At 42.5% G+C, this 16,827-nt stretch overlaps 1 protein-coding gene across 1 annotated transcript; it reads left to right on the top strand.

Annotated features, from left to right (window-relative positions):
- The first annotated feature begins 4,129 nt into the window (after window positions 1–4,129).
- Window positions 4,130–7,308, top strand: LOC123082184 (uncharacterized). The gene is made up of 3 exons (XM_044504570.1): window positions 4,130–4,346; window positions 6,339–6,902; window positions 7,025–7,308. Exons 1-3 carry the CDS (start codon window positions 4,140–4,142, stop codon window positions 7,214–7,216), a joined length of 963 nt encoding a protein of 320 aa, XP_044360505.1. The 5' UTR covers window positions 4,130–4,139; the 3' UTR covers window positions 7,217–7,308.
- Window positions 7,309–16,827: the final 9,519 nt, after the last annotated feature.

Raw genomic sequence — 16,827 nt, 5'->3', positions numbered from 1 at the left:
AAAGAGACATTGCAAATATAAGTTCTCATATACAAGGAGCAGATAAGTTTTCAGCGTCAGCAATTGATTTCTTTTCATGCACAATACATTTCTTTGCATAGATTAGAAAACAAATCTATAATAGAAGAAGGGCTAATCGTTATTAAATAGAGCATGGGTCTTTGTGTAAGGTGGGGGATGATTTGGTTTCGAAGAGAATGCATATCCTTCCAAGAAATTAAGGGGGTGAGATGGTATGTCCTTCTAGGACAATTTGCTTTCCAAGAGAAGCCATGTCCTCCCAAATGAGAACTGATCTAACAAGCCAGAACCCTAAAAACTAATGAACCCCAAAGATAACGGGTTGAGAAAGGATTGAAGAAGAGGGGGAAGAGAGGGTTACCGGTCCATTGTCTGCGGAGATGGACGCCGGCGATGGGTTTGCTGCGGTCGCCAACAAGTACACGCTGCTGCTTCTCCGGGTCACCATCGAGTGCGGTTGGATGTGGTGCAGGTGGTTGGAGGGGGTTGAGGCAAGGAGTGGGAGGAGGAAGGACATTGGCTCCGTCTCCTCCGGTTGCATTATCTCTCCGTCCCCATCGGCGGCGGTGTCGTCGCCTCCATGGCCGCACTTCGCGAGAAAGATGTGCTCGGGGAGAGAGGGAGGGGTCGTGGACTCGGGGCCACATAATTCTTCATCGGTCGCACAGACGCACAGGAGGAAACCGACTCAAACAGATCGCGCTAAGCATACACCCTACAGATGGGGCCATAAGCGTTGACTATAGCCCCAATGCTCCAGGAGATCTCAATTCCTGGGAGCTTAGAATCTGTAATGATCGAGACCGGTTGAGGGAAAAGTGACATGCATGGTTAGGATTAAGCGACTAGTTGAGTGAAAATTGACATCCATAGTTAGGATTAAGGGAAATTTTGAGGGAAAAGTGACAATGCATGGTCAGAATCAAGGGACTAGTCGAGTGAAAAGTGACATACATGGTTAGGATTAAGGGATCGGTTGAGTGAAAAGTGACATGCATGGTCAGGATTCAGTGATTGGTTGAGTGAAAAGTGACATGCATGGCTAAGATGAGAGTCAACAATTGTGTGTCCGGTGAGTGTATATCCTAGGTAGAGTCAATCAGTCATGCATGTGGACGAGCATGATCCAATTCATGTAGCCGCTGATTGGAGTGACATTGACGACGTTACGCATGTGACGAGGAAGTTGGAACAGAGCTTGCATCCTATACGAAAAAAACAAAAAATGAAGGAAAATTTTTGTAGTAGCGAAGTATACTAGAAGTACCAGTGCGTTCTTCCTCCATCTACACACATAAAAAAACGCAGTATATTTTGTGCGTAATCAATACCATTCAAAAAGTGCTTTTCATTGAGAATTCAACTACTACATTGATATTTTTAATGTATAATCAACATACGTTTAATGCATTCTTAATCAAAAGACTTTACATACTGTCGCAAAGAGAGTAAGCAGTGGGTGGAATAATAAGTTCCGGCACGCCATCTCTCCTAGCTCTTCGTTGACGACGAGACAGCGGGCGTCCCTGAGGCCCTGACGGCCGGAGCTGCTGCCGGGGGACAGCACCAACCGAGTGACTGAACCCTGGCCAAACCCACGAGGAGAAACTTGTAAAGCGAAACCCACCGAAACATGGTGTACGTACACGTACCCACGCAGAATGCATGCACCACACAACTAGTAGTAGTAGTAGCCTCCTATTGCTGCACGTAAAATAGTACCGGTCCCGACCACAATCGCGCGCCATGTCGTATCACCAGCCCAGCGGATACCCGGCAAAAGAGGGCCACGCGCGCTGCTTCTCCGTCCCGCTCCCACTGTGACGCACGTCGTGCAGCGCCCTCGCTCTTTCGACGTGTCCTCCCCGGGGTACGCCGTTCCCGCGCAAGTGCGTGCGTGTGGTCCATGTATGCGTAGCCGAGAAGACAACTGTTGTCTGTTGGTGCTCTCCGCCGGTAGAAATATCAGCACATTCTTGCATCCGTCTCACTCTTGATCGTGTCATTTGGTACGTTTGTTGAGTCGGCCCTGACAGGAACTTGCGAGTACATGCATCGTGGTCTCGTAGACAAACAAGAACGGTATTATGTAACCCCGCAAAAAAAAAAAACCGTATTCTGTACATCGTCTGACAACCGGACTACAAACTATTAATAATAACTATATGTATCCCTCTGTAAATAAATATAAAACGTTTTAGATCACTTTAGTGGTGATCTAAAACGTCTCATTTGTTTGTAAACAAATATAAGATGTCTAGTGATCTATAAGTGAGATGTAAACAAATATAAGACGTTTCAGATATTTATTTGTAGAGGGAGTACAAGTACATGGCACACTAAATCTTGTGTCTGAGTTTAGTTAAAATCATAATACCCATTTGAGTTGCATGAAAAACGTGTAAGTTTAGTATCATACTGTTAGCTTGGTGGAAAAAAAAACTCCGATATAAAAGGGGAGATGTTCTACTATTCCTTGTACTATGAGAAAAGAAAGCAACATCGCGCGTGCTTATTCATTTCGTGTCGTGTGAGCCGAGTTCGAGCTAACGCTCTATGCCTTAGAAGAACTAAAAAATTTCATGGCAGTTCACTGTCTGGTTCTGGTTGTACATCCCCTTTATCTAGAGCCGAGAGAGAGAGAGAGAGAGAGAGAGAGAGAGAGAGAGAGAGAGAGAGAGAGAGAGAGAGAGAGAGAGAGAGAGAGAGAGAGAGAGAGAGAGAGAGAGAGAGAGGCTACACACACAATGAAGAATAGAGCAGAAAACATAACACACCCTCTAGCCGGGGTCCCTCTAGCGCTGAGCTGCTTGTCCGACAATTGTGTGCCCAATTGTCCAGAAGAATAGCACTTCGAAACCACACGTCCCTTCAGAACCTGCACCGGTTGAGGAGCAAATAAGAGTTTTGGGTAGCGTCTCGGAATGACTGCTCGCATAAATTCGACTACATCTGACGTCCATCTGCATGCTTTGACTGCTTACTCTATGACGGATGACCACCTTGTTTTCACAACCATGGCCGAAGTAGTTCTTGCACCTGAGTTTCCGGTGCCCTCGTAACTTTCTGTCCCTCCCTCTGTTGACATGTGCCCTTGATCCATATGCCCATATGTGATGTTCCTGGTCTGTTGTATGTGATTTGTCACGTCAGTAATTTGGTGATGATGCTAATCTGAATTAAGCTTAAAAGAGAATCCATGTAATTATTAACATTAATCGGCTCCCACATGGTGCACTGGTAGCGCTGCTGATATTATGCAGAGATATTTGCCGCATTAGCAACGATTAACAATAAAAGGATAATCAAACATGTTCATACTTCAGTGGGCACAGCACAGATAGCTTGCCATGTAGAGTAGTAGTAGAATAGTTCAATCGAGAGACCGCCTAGCTAGTAGCTTTTCATGATCGATACTAGGGCCAAGTTCATCCTTGCATCACGATCACGATATTTGTCTCTGATATAAAAAAAATCTAAGGAACGTAACAAAAGAAAAAATCTAACTGTTTACTTCGTATCTAGCTAATTAGTTAAGTCGTTCGCTTTTATACGGGGAGTCATCGGACAGTAAAAAGCGATCGAGATATTTCTGGCCTGCACTCAGCTAGCCGTACGTACGTACGTGTACGTGGACACAACTGACATATATACTACTAGTAGTACTACTAAACTGGTGCTTACCCAGTCGGCATCACACTCTTACAGCCTCGGATTGCGTCCAGTTTGTTCATTTTTCTACTGCTAATATATTTCATCTTTATTACAGCTAATTCGCTGAGTCAAAGTTGCAAAATTAAAGTGCCCGAGCTTTATCTGCCACTCTAGATCCGGAGTATCATGGGGTCTCGTGTTATACACTGGACGATGAAGGCACGCGTTGCCACGCACATTCATCTTGAAAAAAAAACCTTAGACAATATAGATTTCGTCAAACTGAAACAATTAAAATTACGAGAAAGCTAATTTCCGACTGATCGCTTAGTTGTTTCATATCCGAACGACTCAGATGCCATTCATTTGAATCAAACGGCTCGTAGTTGGTTGGCAGTTCCACGCGAGTGAAGCACACATTACGGGGGGCGTGTGTGTAGCCATTAGTCTTTGGCGTCGATGACATGTGGGTTCCGGTTGAAACCGCCCCTCCCCCTAATGCGCATGAACTCCACTCCCTCTCCCCTCCTTCGCCCACATTACTTCTCCGTTTCGCGCACCGCGACTCGCATTCGCCATTGCTCTCCCTCTCCTCCGAGTATCTTCTCCATCCATGGCGTTTCCGGGCGGCGGCGCCGTCTGGTTCTCGGCGGGCGGCGGCTGGTTCGCAGGTGAGGATTCCATCCCCCACCCCCTCTGTTTCTTCCTAGTGTTTTCCCCCTCCATTCCGCTGCAGATTTAGTGGTTGTACCTTTCGAATTCGGCCGGTGGTTCCTGGGATTAGGTTACGTTTAAGGTTTACTACGAGATGGATGCTCGGATTTGGTTATTTCTATGCGATTTTGGTCGGCGGGTGGGTGGTGGTTATAATTTTGTGGCGGAGCGCCATAGGTTTAATCCGGAGGTGTTATCTAACGGATTTGGCCACTGGCTTTGTTTTGTTGATTGTGGATTAGGCTGTGCAGTAGGTGGCTAAAATGTTGTATGTGTTTTTGAATGGTAACCCCATGATTTTCTCCTAGTTGTTCATATGTCAGATGTATGATTTGTTATTGCTTAGTGTTATAGTGCTCGAGTTACCAGGTTTTATAGTGCTTGAATTACCAATGCTGTTGTGCTAGTAATTATCAGGAGCATGGTATTGTACTTACTAGTAGCATTGTGTTCAAATTTTACCGAAAAAGGGTTCCCCCCGCTTTGTATACAAAGCAACCAACCGATACATCCAACGATAGGTGCTGGGGCGGAAGCAGCACAATCACGCCTAAAAGAAAAGAAAGAGAAAATACAAGAGAAACAAATACCGACAACGGCGGATCGATAAAAACGAAGAAGAAGCCTCGTTGCCGCTATACCCACTGGAGATCGCCCACCAAGCTCCGAGCCACCAAAGCACCGGTACCAATCAACACCTCCAAGAAGGGACGCGACGATGACGACGCTGCCGCCAAGGGTTTCCCCCGGTACGCTCTGAGGAGAGAGGACCGTGAAGCACAAGGAAGAAGAGGAGCCGGGACTAGGGTAGCAGCACCGTCGGCACGCGGGAGGGCCCCACCTCCACCGTCTAAGACGGTAGCTGACCGGACACAATAGCAGGAACATACCAGGCCCTGGCTGCACAGGCCGGCCGGGATCTCCGAGGCCCATAAAGTTCCCGCCTTTGCGCTGCAACCGGCAAGCAGTCGACGCCGCCGCCCCTGTCCAAGCCGCTCCCCTGCCTCCCCGCACAGAGAGTCGCCAAGTGTAAGCACCACCACCACGCGCATCGCCGGCCACCACCACCAGGTCGCCGGACCGCCATCGGCCGAACCGCACCACCGCCGCACACCCGTGACGGAGAGGAACCAGCGCAGCCGCCAGTAGCCCGAAGCCGGACCCCAGCCACCGCCCACGCCGCCTGCCGGGCGGATCCGGCCACCGCGGCGAGGCACGCTCCACTATGCAGTCGGCCACGTACGCAATGCCACGCGCCGCCACGCCATGGTATCCCGCGCCCGCACCGCGTTCGCACACGAAGGAGGAGCCCGCGCTGCCCCATCTCGCGCGAAGGAGGAAGAAGAAGACGCCCCGCCGGCGCCGGTGCTGGTCGGGCTTTGCCCGACCACGCTCCCTGGTAGCGGCGAGGGAGGAGGGAGGAGGAAGGGAGGCCGACGGCGAGGGGATCTTGGCGCCCGCCCCGGGCGCCTCGCGGGTGGCGGCGCGGGGGAAGGGTTTCGGGGGCGTGTTCAAATTACCTGTAGCACAGTGCTTAAAGTTTCACTGGTATGGTAAATTTTGTGCTCACCAGCCCCATTGTGCTTTAATTACCATGGGCACGATGCTAAAATTATCAGGGTAATATTTCTATAAACCATCAAATGGATGTTGTTTGCACTTACCAGTGGCATGGTGCCTGAATTACCAGGTGCATAATGCTTGATTTACCAAGGTCATAGTGCTGTAAGTTATCAAGTGCTTTTGACTTTTAATCATGTGCATAGTGCTTGAATTTACCAGGGGAATGGTACTTTTTATTTCTTATCAGAGGGGCCACAGTGCTTTGATTATCATGGGTATATTTCCCTTGCAAATACCAGTTTATTGTTGTTGATATGACTAGGGGTAGCAGTTTTTAATGTCATCTAATGGGTTTCATTGGCCTTATTTATTTTGTATGTGACAAGGGCACAATACTGGGGAAGCGCAAAGGAGATGGTGATGACATTGATGAAATTCCTTCGAAAAAGCCGAAGTGCCCTCCCCCGCCTCCGCGGAACAGGGCCTCACCTAGTTCTCTTTTGCTTGCCTGCAAAGATATGCCTCAAGACAGGCAAGATGCCATTGATGAGATGGACTTCACAAGCCTTCAGAACATCAAGTGCGGCCATCTTTCCAACGGTCTCAATGTGTGGCTTGCCGGGTTGGACGACCTTGAATCCCGTGAGGTGGTCGTTCCAGGGCGGGGCAGGCTTCCTGTTAAAGAAGAATATGTCCATCGTGTGATGGGCGTGCCACGTGGAGGGAAGGATATTCCTTACAACATTCCTACTAAAGCTGATATCAAGTTAGGGCTTGATATGTTTGGTGAATTTGGATATACCCATAAAATGACAGAGCTTCTCGATCTCATCACGAGTTCTGACAACTCTGACACCAATTTCAAGCGGATGTGGCTTATGCTTGCGGGCAATACTGTCATCGCCCCGACAACATCCAAGAAGGTCAACCCCAGGTGGTATGTTGTGTTGGTAAGTTATATGGATCCCTTTGTTCGATTTTAGTGATGGTCAATTTTTATTTATGTGCCTGATAACTTCAATGTATGTCCCCGTGGTAACTTGATGAGCTTAACCCTTGTTTTAACTTGCAGCGAAACATTGACGATGTTAAAAATCTGAACTGGTCCAAGTTCATCGCTGATGAACCTCACAAGGCTGTTTCAAAAGGCAAGCCTACCAAGGGTTGTATTCTTTTCTACAATGTTAGTGCTACCGCTTTCCTTTGCTTTCCTTTTGTCATTTTATTTTTCACATTTCTTTGTTGTTGTTTGTGTGTATCCTGATGCTGATATCATTCTTATCAGCTCCTGTACATTCATGCGATTGATCTTTCTGGTCTTGGTATCGTATTGCCTGTTGGGCCTTTTCCTATCAATGTCTAGACGAAGGAGATGATAGAAATATTTCACTTTTGAATATTATAAAATTCAAATTCAAACAGAATGAATTTGAACTTGAATAGGGCATAACTTGCACATATTGAATCCAAATAAATTGATTCTTTTTGCAAATTCAAACTAGTGAATTGCAGTTTCACCCTAGCTATTGTAATCTAATTTTGAAATAGCTTAGAATTTTGATTTGAATATAGTTTCGATAGTAGCCATGATTCAAATAATAACTAAACCTGAATTTGTTCAACTTTGAATTTTATAAATTGTTTAATAAAACAGTTATGGTACAAATGAGTTGGGAAACTATAAGATGGACTTTAGTAAATATTTTAGAGCTTATTAGTTGACTTTAGGAAATTAAAAATGACAATTGAATTTAATTCAAACACAGTTTGATCATAACGTTGAAACTCTAGGATTAATTAAATAAAACTAATGCAGTATGGTTTAGTGAATTGAATTAAACTTAGTAAATATTTAACTAAAGGGAAAGATGAACTGAAATTAAATTCAAATAAAGTTTGAAAACCATTTACACACAGTAAGACTTGCTAGATTAATATTTGACTTTAGTTCAAATTAAGGAAATAGACTTAGCCATACACTACTGCAGGATGGTCCAAACGCGACACATGGATCAGAGACCCTTCGACCAAACTGTGTGCGATGCATTAATCAGAAACTGTGGTGTAAGAAAATTGTCAAAAATGATACAAACTGTTTGCGATTGCGGAGACATCAAACACGATTCAAATCAGATTTGCGTGTGAAATACTCCCTCCGTTCCTTTATATAAGGCGTATTTGTTTTTTCATAAAATTTCAGAATGTAAGGTGCATTTTTTCTAATTCCTCATAATTCCCATGTTGGCCCTCTAGAAAAAGGGAAAATATCTCTCTACTGATTGTCTGTATCTCTCCTTATAGAAAAAGAAGGAAAGTATCTCTGTGTCGATTGCATGTATCTCTTAATTTCCTGGACTAACTGATTTACTTGCAACTAACCTTTAAATTTTCCAAGGGTCATAGTACTGAAAATAATACACCTTACATAAAGGAACAGAGGGAGTATGTGGCATACAGTTGGTCCATACGAACTATTTGCGATGAGCATAACAACAGAAACGGTCAGCCAAATGATGGTGTCTATGATATACGACATACAGTTCACTCGGATGAACTGTTTGTGATTAGGAAACACAACAAAAACGGTTAGCCAGATCAAGGTATGTGCGATATACGACATACATCTCACTCAGATGAACTGTTTGCGATGAGCGAAGACAACAAAAATAGTTCGAATGAACAAGATGTGTGTGATACGTGGCAAATAGATCCGTAATTAGAAATATGTGCGAAGACAGATAATAACACAGACGATTGCTGCTAATAAGTCATGTGTGTTGTGGGCAAACGATTGATGGTATATAATTGTTAGCGATTGATTAAATCATCACCAACGGGCTCCCTAGTTTACTCCGTGTGCGATGTGATTTGCTCTGTCTACAAAAGAACAACATATATAACCAAAATAAACATCCAATTACATAAGTGACTATACAAATCATTCGCACACACCTCAATAAACAATCACATGCATTCTAAACTAGGAGAAACGATCATCTAATCATCTACTTCTTGTGATGTTACCGCCACTGCTCTGTGGCTCAATACCTCATTTGGGGTAGGAGGAAGGCACTTCCTCATGTCAATGATCCTTCTGCACATCTCGTAGCTTGTGTATGCGTCCTTGGTCGTGTACTTGACGTGTTCTTCATCCAATCTTGTCCTTGGTCGTGTACTTGACGTGTTCTTCATCCAATCGCTACTTCCAAGCACTATGCCAGGCGATCTTGTCCTTCTTACTCTCATCCTTCATATTCATGTAGTAGGGGTCGATGATGGTCGAGGCGAGGTCAACCAGGGAGTCCTGATTGTTCTCCCTGCTGCCCCAGACCTTGTAGTGGTCATGGATGTTGACAAGATTCCGACATGCCAAGCCTGAAACCTCGAGCACTTTTAGATCGTTGGTGGTGTCCACCGTATCGAAACTGTAGTCGAGACTGTTGATAAACCTGAGGAAACGCTCGCAAGGCCTTGTAGCCAGGTGATAGTGGTAGATGAGGACGTCATGGAGTACGCACAATTGATGTCTACTACACAACCTTCTTATTGTAGACGTTGTTGGGCCTCAAAGTGCAGAGGTTTGTAGGACAGTAGCAAATTTCCCTCAAGTGGATGACCTAAGGTTTATCAATCCGTAGGAGGCGTAGGATGAAGATGATCTCTCTCAAGCAACTCTGCAACCAAATAACAAAGAGTCTCTTGTGTCCCCAACACAGCCAATACAATGGTAAATTGTATAGGTGCAATAGTTCGGCGAAGAGATAGTGAAACAAGTGGTATATGGATAGTAGATAAAGGTATTTGTAATCTGAAATAATAAAAACAGCAAGGTAGCAAGTGATAAAAGTGAGCGTAAACGGTATTGCAATGTGTTGAAACAAGGCCTAGGGTTCATACTTTCGCTAGTGTAAGTTCCCTGAACAATACTAACATAATTGGATTATAAAACTATCCCTCAACATGCAACAAAGAGTCACTCCAAAGTCACTAATAGCGGAGAACGAACGAAAAGATTATGGTAGGGTACGAAACCACCTCAAAGTTATTATTTCCAATCAATCCGTTGGGCTATTCCTATAAGTGTCACAAACAGCCCTATAGTTCGTACTAGAATAACACCTTAAGATACAAATCAACCAAAACCCTAATGTCACCTAGATACTCCAATATCACCTCAAGTATCCGTGGGCATGATTATACGATATGCATCACACAATCTCAATTCATCTATTCAACCAACACAAAGGACCTCAAAGAGTGCCCCAAAGATCTACCGGAGAATTACGACGAAAACGTGTGCCAACCCCTATGCATAGGTTCATGGGCGGAACCCGCAAGTTGGTCACCTTAACATACATCAAGTGGCATGCGGTATCCCATTGTCACCACAAATATCCACGGCAAGACATACATCAAGTGTTCTCAAGTCTTTAAAGACTCAATCCGATAAGATTACTTCAAAGGGGAAACTCGATTCATTACAAGAGAGTAGAGGGGGGAAGAAACATCATAGGATCCAAATATAATAGCAAAGCTCGCGATACATCAAGATCGTATCATCTCAAGAACATGAGGGAGAGAGAGATCAAACACATAGCTACTGGTAATACCCTCAGCCCCGAGGGAGAACTACTCCCTCCTCGTCATGGAGAGCACCGAGATGATGAAGATGGCCACCAGAGAGGGATTGCCCCCTCTAGCAGGGTGCCGGAACAGAGTCCCGATTGACTTTTGGTGGCTACGGAGGCTTCTGGCGGCGGAACTCCCGATCTATCTTGCGTTCTGGAAGTTTTAGGTCACGTAGGTATATATGGGTGCAGGAGGTACGTCAGGGGAGCCACGAGGGCCCCACGAGACAGGGGGCGCGCCCTAGGGTCCATCGGGTGTGTTTCCTTCCAAAAATAACTTCTCCAGTTGATTTCGTTCCGTTTCGACTCCGTCTGATATTCATTTTCTTCAAAACACTGAAATAGGCATAAAACAACAAATCTGGGCTGGGCCTCCGGTTAATAGGTTAGTCCCAAAAGTAATATAAAAGTGGATAATAAAGCCCAATATTGCCTAAAACAGTAGATAATATAGCATGGAGCAATCAAAAATTATAGATACGTTGGAGACGTATCAAGCATCCCCAAGCTTAATTCCTGCTCGTCCTCGAGTAGGTAAATGATAAAAAAGATAATTTTTGATGTGGAATGCTAGTTGGCATAATTTCAATGTAATTCTTCTTAATTGTGGCATGAATATTCAGATCCATAAGATTCAAGACAAAAGTTTAATATTGACATAAAAATAATAATACTTCAAGCGTACTAATAAAGCAATTATGTCTTCTCAAAATAACATGGCCAAAGAAAGTTATCCTTACAAGATCATATAGTCTGGCTATGCTCCATCGTCACCACACAAAATATTTAAATCATGCACAACCCCGATGACAAGCCAAGCAATTGTTTCATACTTTTGATGTTCTCAAACTTTTTCAATCTTCACGCAATACATGAGCGTGAGCCATGGATATAGCACTATAGGTGGAATAGAATGGTGGTTGTGAAGAAGACAAAAAGGGAGAAGATAGTCTCACATCGACTAGGCGTATCAACGGGCTATGGAGATGCCCATCAATAGATATCAATGTGAGTGAGTAGGGATTGCCATGCAACGGATGCACTAGAGCTATAAATGTATGAAAGCTCAACAAAAGAAACTAGTGGATGTGCATCCAACTCGCTTGCTCATGAAGACCTAGGGCATTTTTGAGGAAGCCCATCATTGGAATATACAAGCCAAGTTCTATGATGTAAAATTCCCACTAGTATATGAAAGTGACAACATATGAGACTCTCTATATGAAGAACATGGTGCTACTTTGAAGCACAATATATGAGACTCGCTATATCATGGTGCTATTTTGAAGCACAAGTGTGGAAAAAAGGATAGTAGCATTGCCCCTTTTGTTTTGTATGGCCTTTCTTTTTTATTTATTTGGCCTTTTTTGGGACAATGCTCTATTGAATGATGATCATCACACTTCTATTTATTTACAACTCGATGATACAACTCGATACTAGAAAAAAGATGACTCTATATGAATGCCTCCGGCGGTGTACCGGGATATGCAATGAATCAAGAGTGACAAGTATGAAGAAATTATGAACGGTGGCTTTGCCACAAATACTATGTCAACTACATGATCATGCTAAGCAATATGACAATGATGAGTGTGTCATGATGAACTAGGTGGTGGAAATTTGCATGGCAATATATCTCGGAATGGCTATGGAAATGCCATAATAGGTAGGTATGGTGGCTGTTTTGAGGAATGTATATGGTAGTGTATGATACCGGCGAAAGGTGCGCGGTATTAGAGAGGCTAGCAAAGGTGGAAGGGTGAGAGTGCGTATAATCCATGGACTCAACATTAGTCATAAAGAACTCATATACTTATTGCAAAAATCTACAAGTTATCAAAGCAAAGTATTACGCGCATGCTCCTAGGGGGATAGATTGGTAGGAAAAGACCATCGCTCGTCCCCGACTGCCACTCATAAGGAAGACAATCAATAAACACCTCATGCTCCGACTTCGTTACATAACGGTTCACCATACGTGCATGCTACGGGAATCACAAACTTCAACACAAGTATCTCTCAAATTCACAACTACTCAACTAGCATGACTCTAATATCACCATCTCCATATCTCAAAACAATCATCAAGCATCAAACTTCTCATAGTATTCAACACACTCATAAGAGAATTTTATTATTCTTGAATACCTAACATATTAGGATTTTAAGCAAATTACCATGCTATTTAAGACTCTCAAAATAATCTAAGTGAAGCATGAGAGTTCATCTATTTCTTCAAAATAAAACTATAACCATGCTCTAAAAGATATAAGTGAAGCACTAGAGCAAATGACAAACTACTCCGAAAGATATAAGTGAAGATCAAGGAGTAGTCGAATAATTATGCAACTATGTTAAGACTCTCTAACATTTAATAATTTCAGATCTTGGTACTGTATTCAAACAGCAAGCAAAACAAAATAAAATGACATCTTAAGAATAGCAAACATTATGTGTAGAAGCAAAAACTTAGGATCAACCGATACTAACCGATAATTGTTGAAGAAGAAAGGTGGGATGCCAACCGGGGCATCCCCAAGCTTAGACGCTTGAGACTTCTTGAAATATTATCTTGGGATGCCTTGGGCATCCCCAAGCTTGAGCTTTTGTGTCTCCTTAATTCCTCTCATATCACGGTCTCCCTAAATCTCAAAAGCTTCATCCACACAAAACTCAACAAGGACTCGTGAGATAAGTTAGTATAAACCATTGCCAAAACCTTATTATACTATACTATAGCAAATCACCAAAATCATTATTCAACATTGCATACTAAATGCCTCTGCATATTTAATAGTCCTATCCTCAAATAGAATCATTAAAGAAGCAAACATATGCAAACATAACAGCAATCTGCCTAAACAGGATAGTCTGTAAAGAATGCAGCAACATCCATACTTCCCTAGATCCAAAAATTATGAAAGAAAATTCCCACTGTAGTAAATTTATCAGAGCTTAATATTCAAAAGGTTTCAACATTGTATCGCATTCTGAATTTTCTAGGAAATTATTGCAACAGCGGTAAACTTTCTGTTTTCAAACAGCAACATGTATACTTGTAACATAGGCATAGTAAAGGCTATCAATGCCACTTTTATTGAGATAAAAGATGCAGAACATTGTTCTAAATAACAGCAAGAAAATCCTAACAAAATAAATTGATGCTCCAAGCAAAACACATATCATGTGTCGAATAAAAATATAGCTCCAAGTAAAGTTACCGATGAACGAAGACGAAAGAGGGGATGCCTTCCGGGGCATCCCCAAGCTTAGGCTCTTGGCTATCCTTGAATATTACCTTGGGGTGCTTTGGGCATCCCCAAGCTTAGGCTCTTGCCACTCCTTATTCTATAGTCCATCGAATCCTTACCCAAAACTTGAAAACTTCACAACACAAAACTTAACAGAAAACTCGTAAGCTCCGTTAGTATAAGAAAATAAATCACCACTTCAAGGTACTATAATGAACTCATTATTTATTTATATTGGTGTTAAACCTACTGTATTCCAACTTCTCTATGGTTTATAAACTATTTTACTAGCCATAGATTCATCAAAATAAGTAAATAACACATGAAAAACAGAATCTATCAAAAACAAAACAGTCTGTAGTAATCTGGATCAAACGTATACTTCTGGAACTCATAAAATTCTCAAATAAATTTCTGAACCTTAGTAATTTATATATTAATCATCTTCAAAAAGAATTAACTAAATATCACTCTCCAAATAAAAATGGCAGCAATTCTCGTGAGCGCTAAAGTTTCTGTTTTTTACAGCATGATCAACAAGACTTTCCCCAAGTCTTCCCAAAGGTTCTACTTGGCACAAACACTAATTAAAAGCATAAAACCACATCTAAGCAGAGGATAGATGAATTATTTATTACTAAAAAGGAACAAAAAGCAAGGGATAAAAATAAAATTGGGTTGCCTCCCAACAAGCGCTATCGTTTAACGCCTCTAGCTAGGCATGATGATTTCAATGATGCTCACATAAAAGATAAGAATTGTAACATAAAGAGAGCATCATGAAGAATATTACTAGAACATTTAAGTCTAACATGCTTCCTATGCATAGGGATTTTGTGAGCAAACAACTTATGGGAACAATAATCAACTAGCATAGGAGAGCAAAAGAAGCATAACTTCAAAATTTTAAGCACATAGGGAGGAAACTTGGTATTATTGCAATTCCTACAAGCATATATTCCTCCCTTATAATAATTTTCAGTAGCATCATGAATGAATTCAAGAATATAACCAGCACCTAAAGCATTCTTTTCATGATCTATAAGCATAGAAATTTTATTACTCTCCACACAAGCAAAATTCTTCTCATGAATAATAGTGGGAGCAAAGTCAACACAATAATTATCATGTGAGGCATAATCCAATTGAAAACTAAAATCATGACGACAAGTTTCATGGTTATCATTATTATTTAAAGCATACGTGTCATCACAATAATCATCATAGATAGGAGGCATGCTTTCATCATAGTAAATTTGCTCATCAAAGTTTGGGGGACAAAAAATATCATCTTCATCAAACATAGCTTCCCCAAGCTTGTGGCTTTGCATATCATTAGCATCATGGATATTCAAGGAATTCATACTAACAACATTGCAATCATGCTCATCATTCAAATATTTAGTGCCAAACATTTTATAGATGTCTTCTTCTAGCACTTGAGCACAATTATCCTTTCCATCATACTCAAGAAAGATAATAGAAAGGTGAAGCGTATGAGACAAACTCAATTCCATTTTTTATAGTTTTCTTTTATAAACTAAACTAGTGATAAAACAAGAAACTAAAAGACTCAATTGCAAGATGTAAAGATATACCTTCAAGCGCTAACCTCCCCGGCAACGGTGCCAGAAAAGAGCTTGATGTCTACTACACAACCTTCTTCTTGTAGACATTGTTGGGCCTCCAAGTGCAGAGGTTTGTAGGACAGTAGCAAATTTCCCTCAAGTGGATGACCTAAGGTTTATCAATCCGTAGGAGACGTAGGATGAAGATGGTCTCTCTCAAGCAACCCTGCAACCAAATAACAAAGAGTCTCTTGTGTCCCCAACACACCCAATACAATGGTAAATTGTATAGGTGCAATAGTTCGGCGAAGAGATTGTGAAACAAGTGGTATATGGATAATAGATAAAGGTATTTGTAATCTGAAATAATAAAAACAGTAAGGTAGCAAGTGATAAAAGTGAGCATAAACGGTATTGCAATGTGTTGAAACAAGGCCTAGGGTTCATACTTTCGCTAGTGTAAGTTCCCTGAACAATACTAACATAATTGGATCATAAAACTATCCCTCAACATGCAACAAAGAGTCACTCCAAAGTCACTAATAGCGGAGAACGAACGAAAAGATTATGGTAGGGTACGAAACCACCTCAAAGTTATTATTTCCAATCAATCCGTTGGGCTATTCCTATAAGTGTCACAAACAGCTCTATAGTTCGTACTAGAATAACACCTTAAGATACAAATCAACCAAAACCCTAATGTCACCTAGATACTCCAATGTCACCTCAAGTATCCGTGGGCATGATTATACGATATGCATCACACAATCTCAATTCATCTATTCAACCAACACAAAGGACCTCAAAGAGTGCCCCAAAGATCTACCGGAGAATTACGACGAAAACGTGTGCCAACCCCTATGCATAGGTTCATGGGCGGAACCCGCAAGTTGGTCACCTTAAGATACATCAAGTGGCACGCGGTATCCCATTGTCACCACAGATATCCACGGCAAGACATACATCAAGTGTTCTCAAGTCTTTAAAGACTCAATTCGATAAGGTTACTTCAAAGGGGAAACTCGATTCATTACAAGAGATTAGAGGGGGGAAGAAACATCATAGGATCCAAATATAATAGCAAAGCTCGCGATACATCAAGATCGTATCATCTCAAGAACACGAGAGAGAGAGAGAGATCAAACACATAGCTACTGGTACATACCCTCAGCCCCGAGGGAGAACTACTCCCTCCTCATCATGGAGAGCACCGGGATGATGAAGATGGCCATCGGAGAGGGATTGCCCCCTCCGGCAGGGTGCCGGAACAGGGTCCCGATTGACTTTTGGTGGCTACGGAGGCTTCTGGCGGCGGAACTCCCGATCTATCTTGCGTTCTGGAAGTTTTAGGTCACGTAGGTATATATGGGTGTAGGAGGTACGTCAGGGGAGCCACGAGGGCCCCATGAGACAGGGGGCGCGCCC

The sequence above is a fragment of the Triticum aestivum genome, chromosome 4A (genome assembly GCF_018294505.1).
Source record: "Triticum aestivum cultivar Chinese Spring chromosome 4A, IWGSC CS RefSeq v2.1, whole genome shotgun sequence".
Classification (NCBI taxonomy): Eukaryota; Viridiplantae; Streptophyta; class Magnoliopsida; order Poales; family Poaceae; genus Triticum; species Triticum aestivum.
Note: the sequence above shows the minus strand (reverse complement) of the source record. Positions and strands in the feature narration are given on the sequence as shown.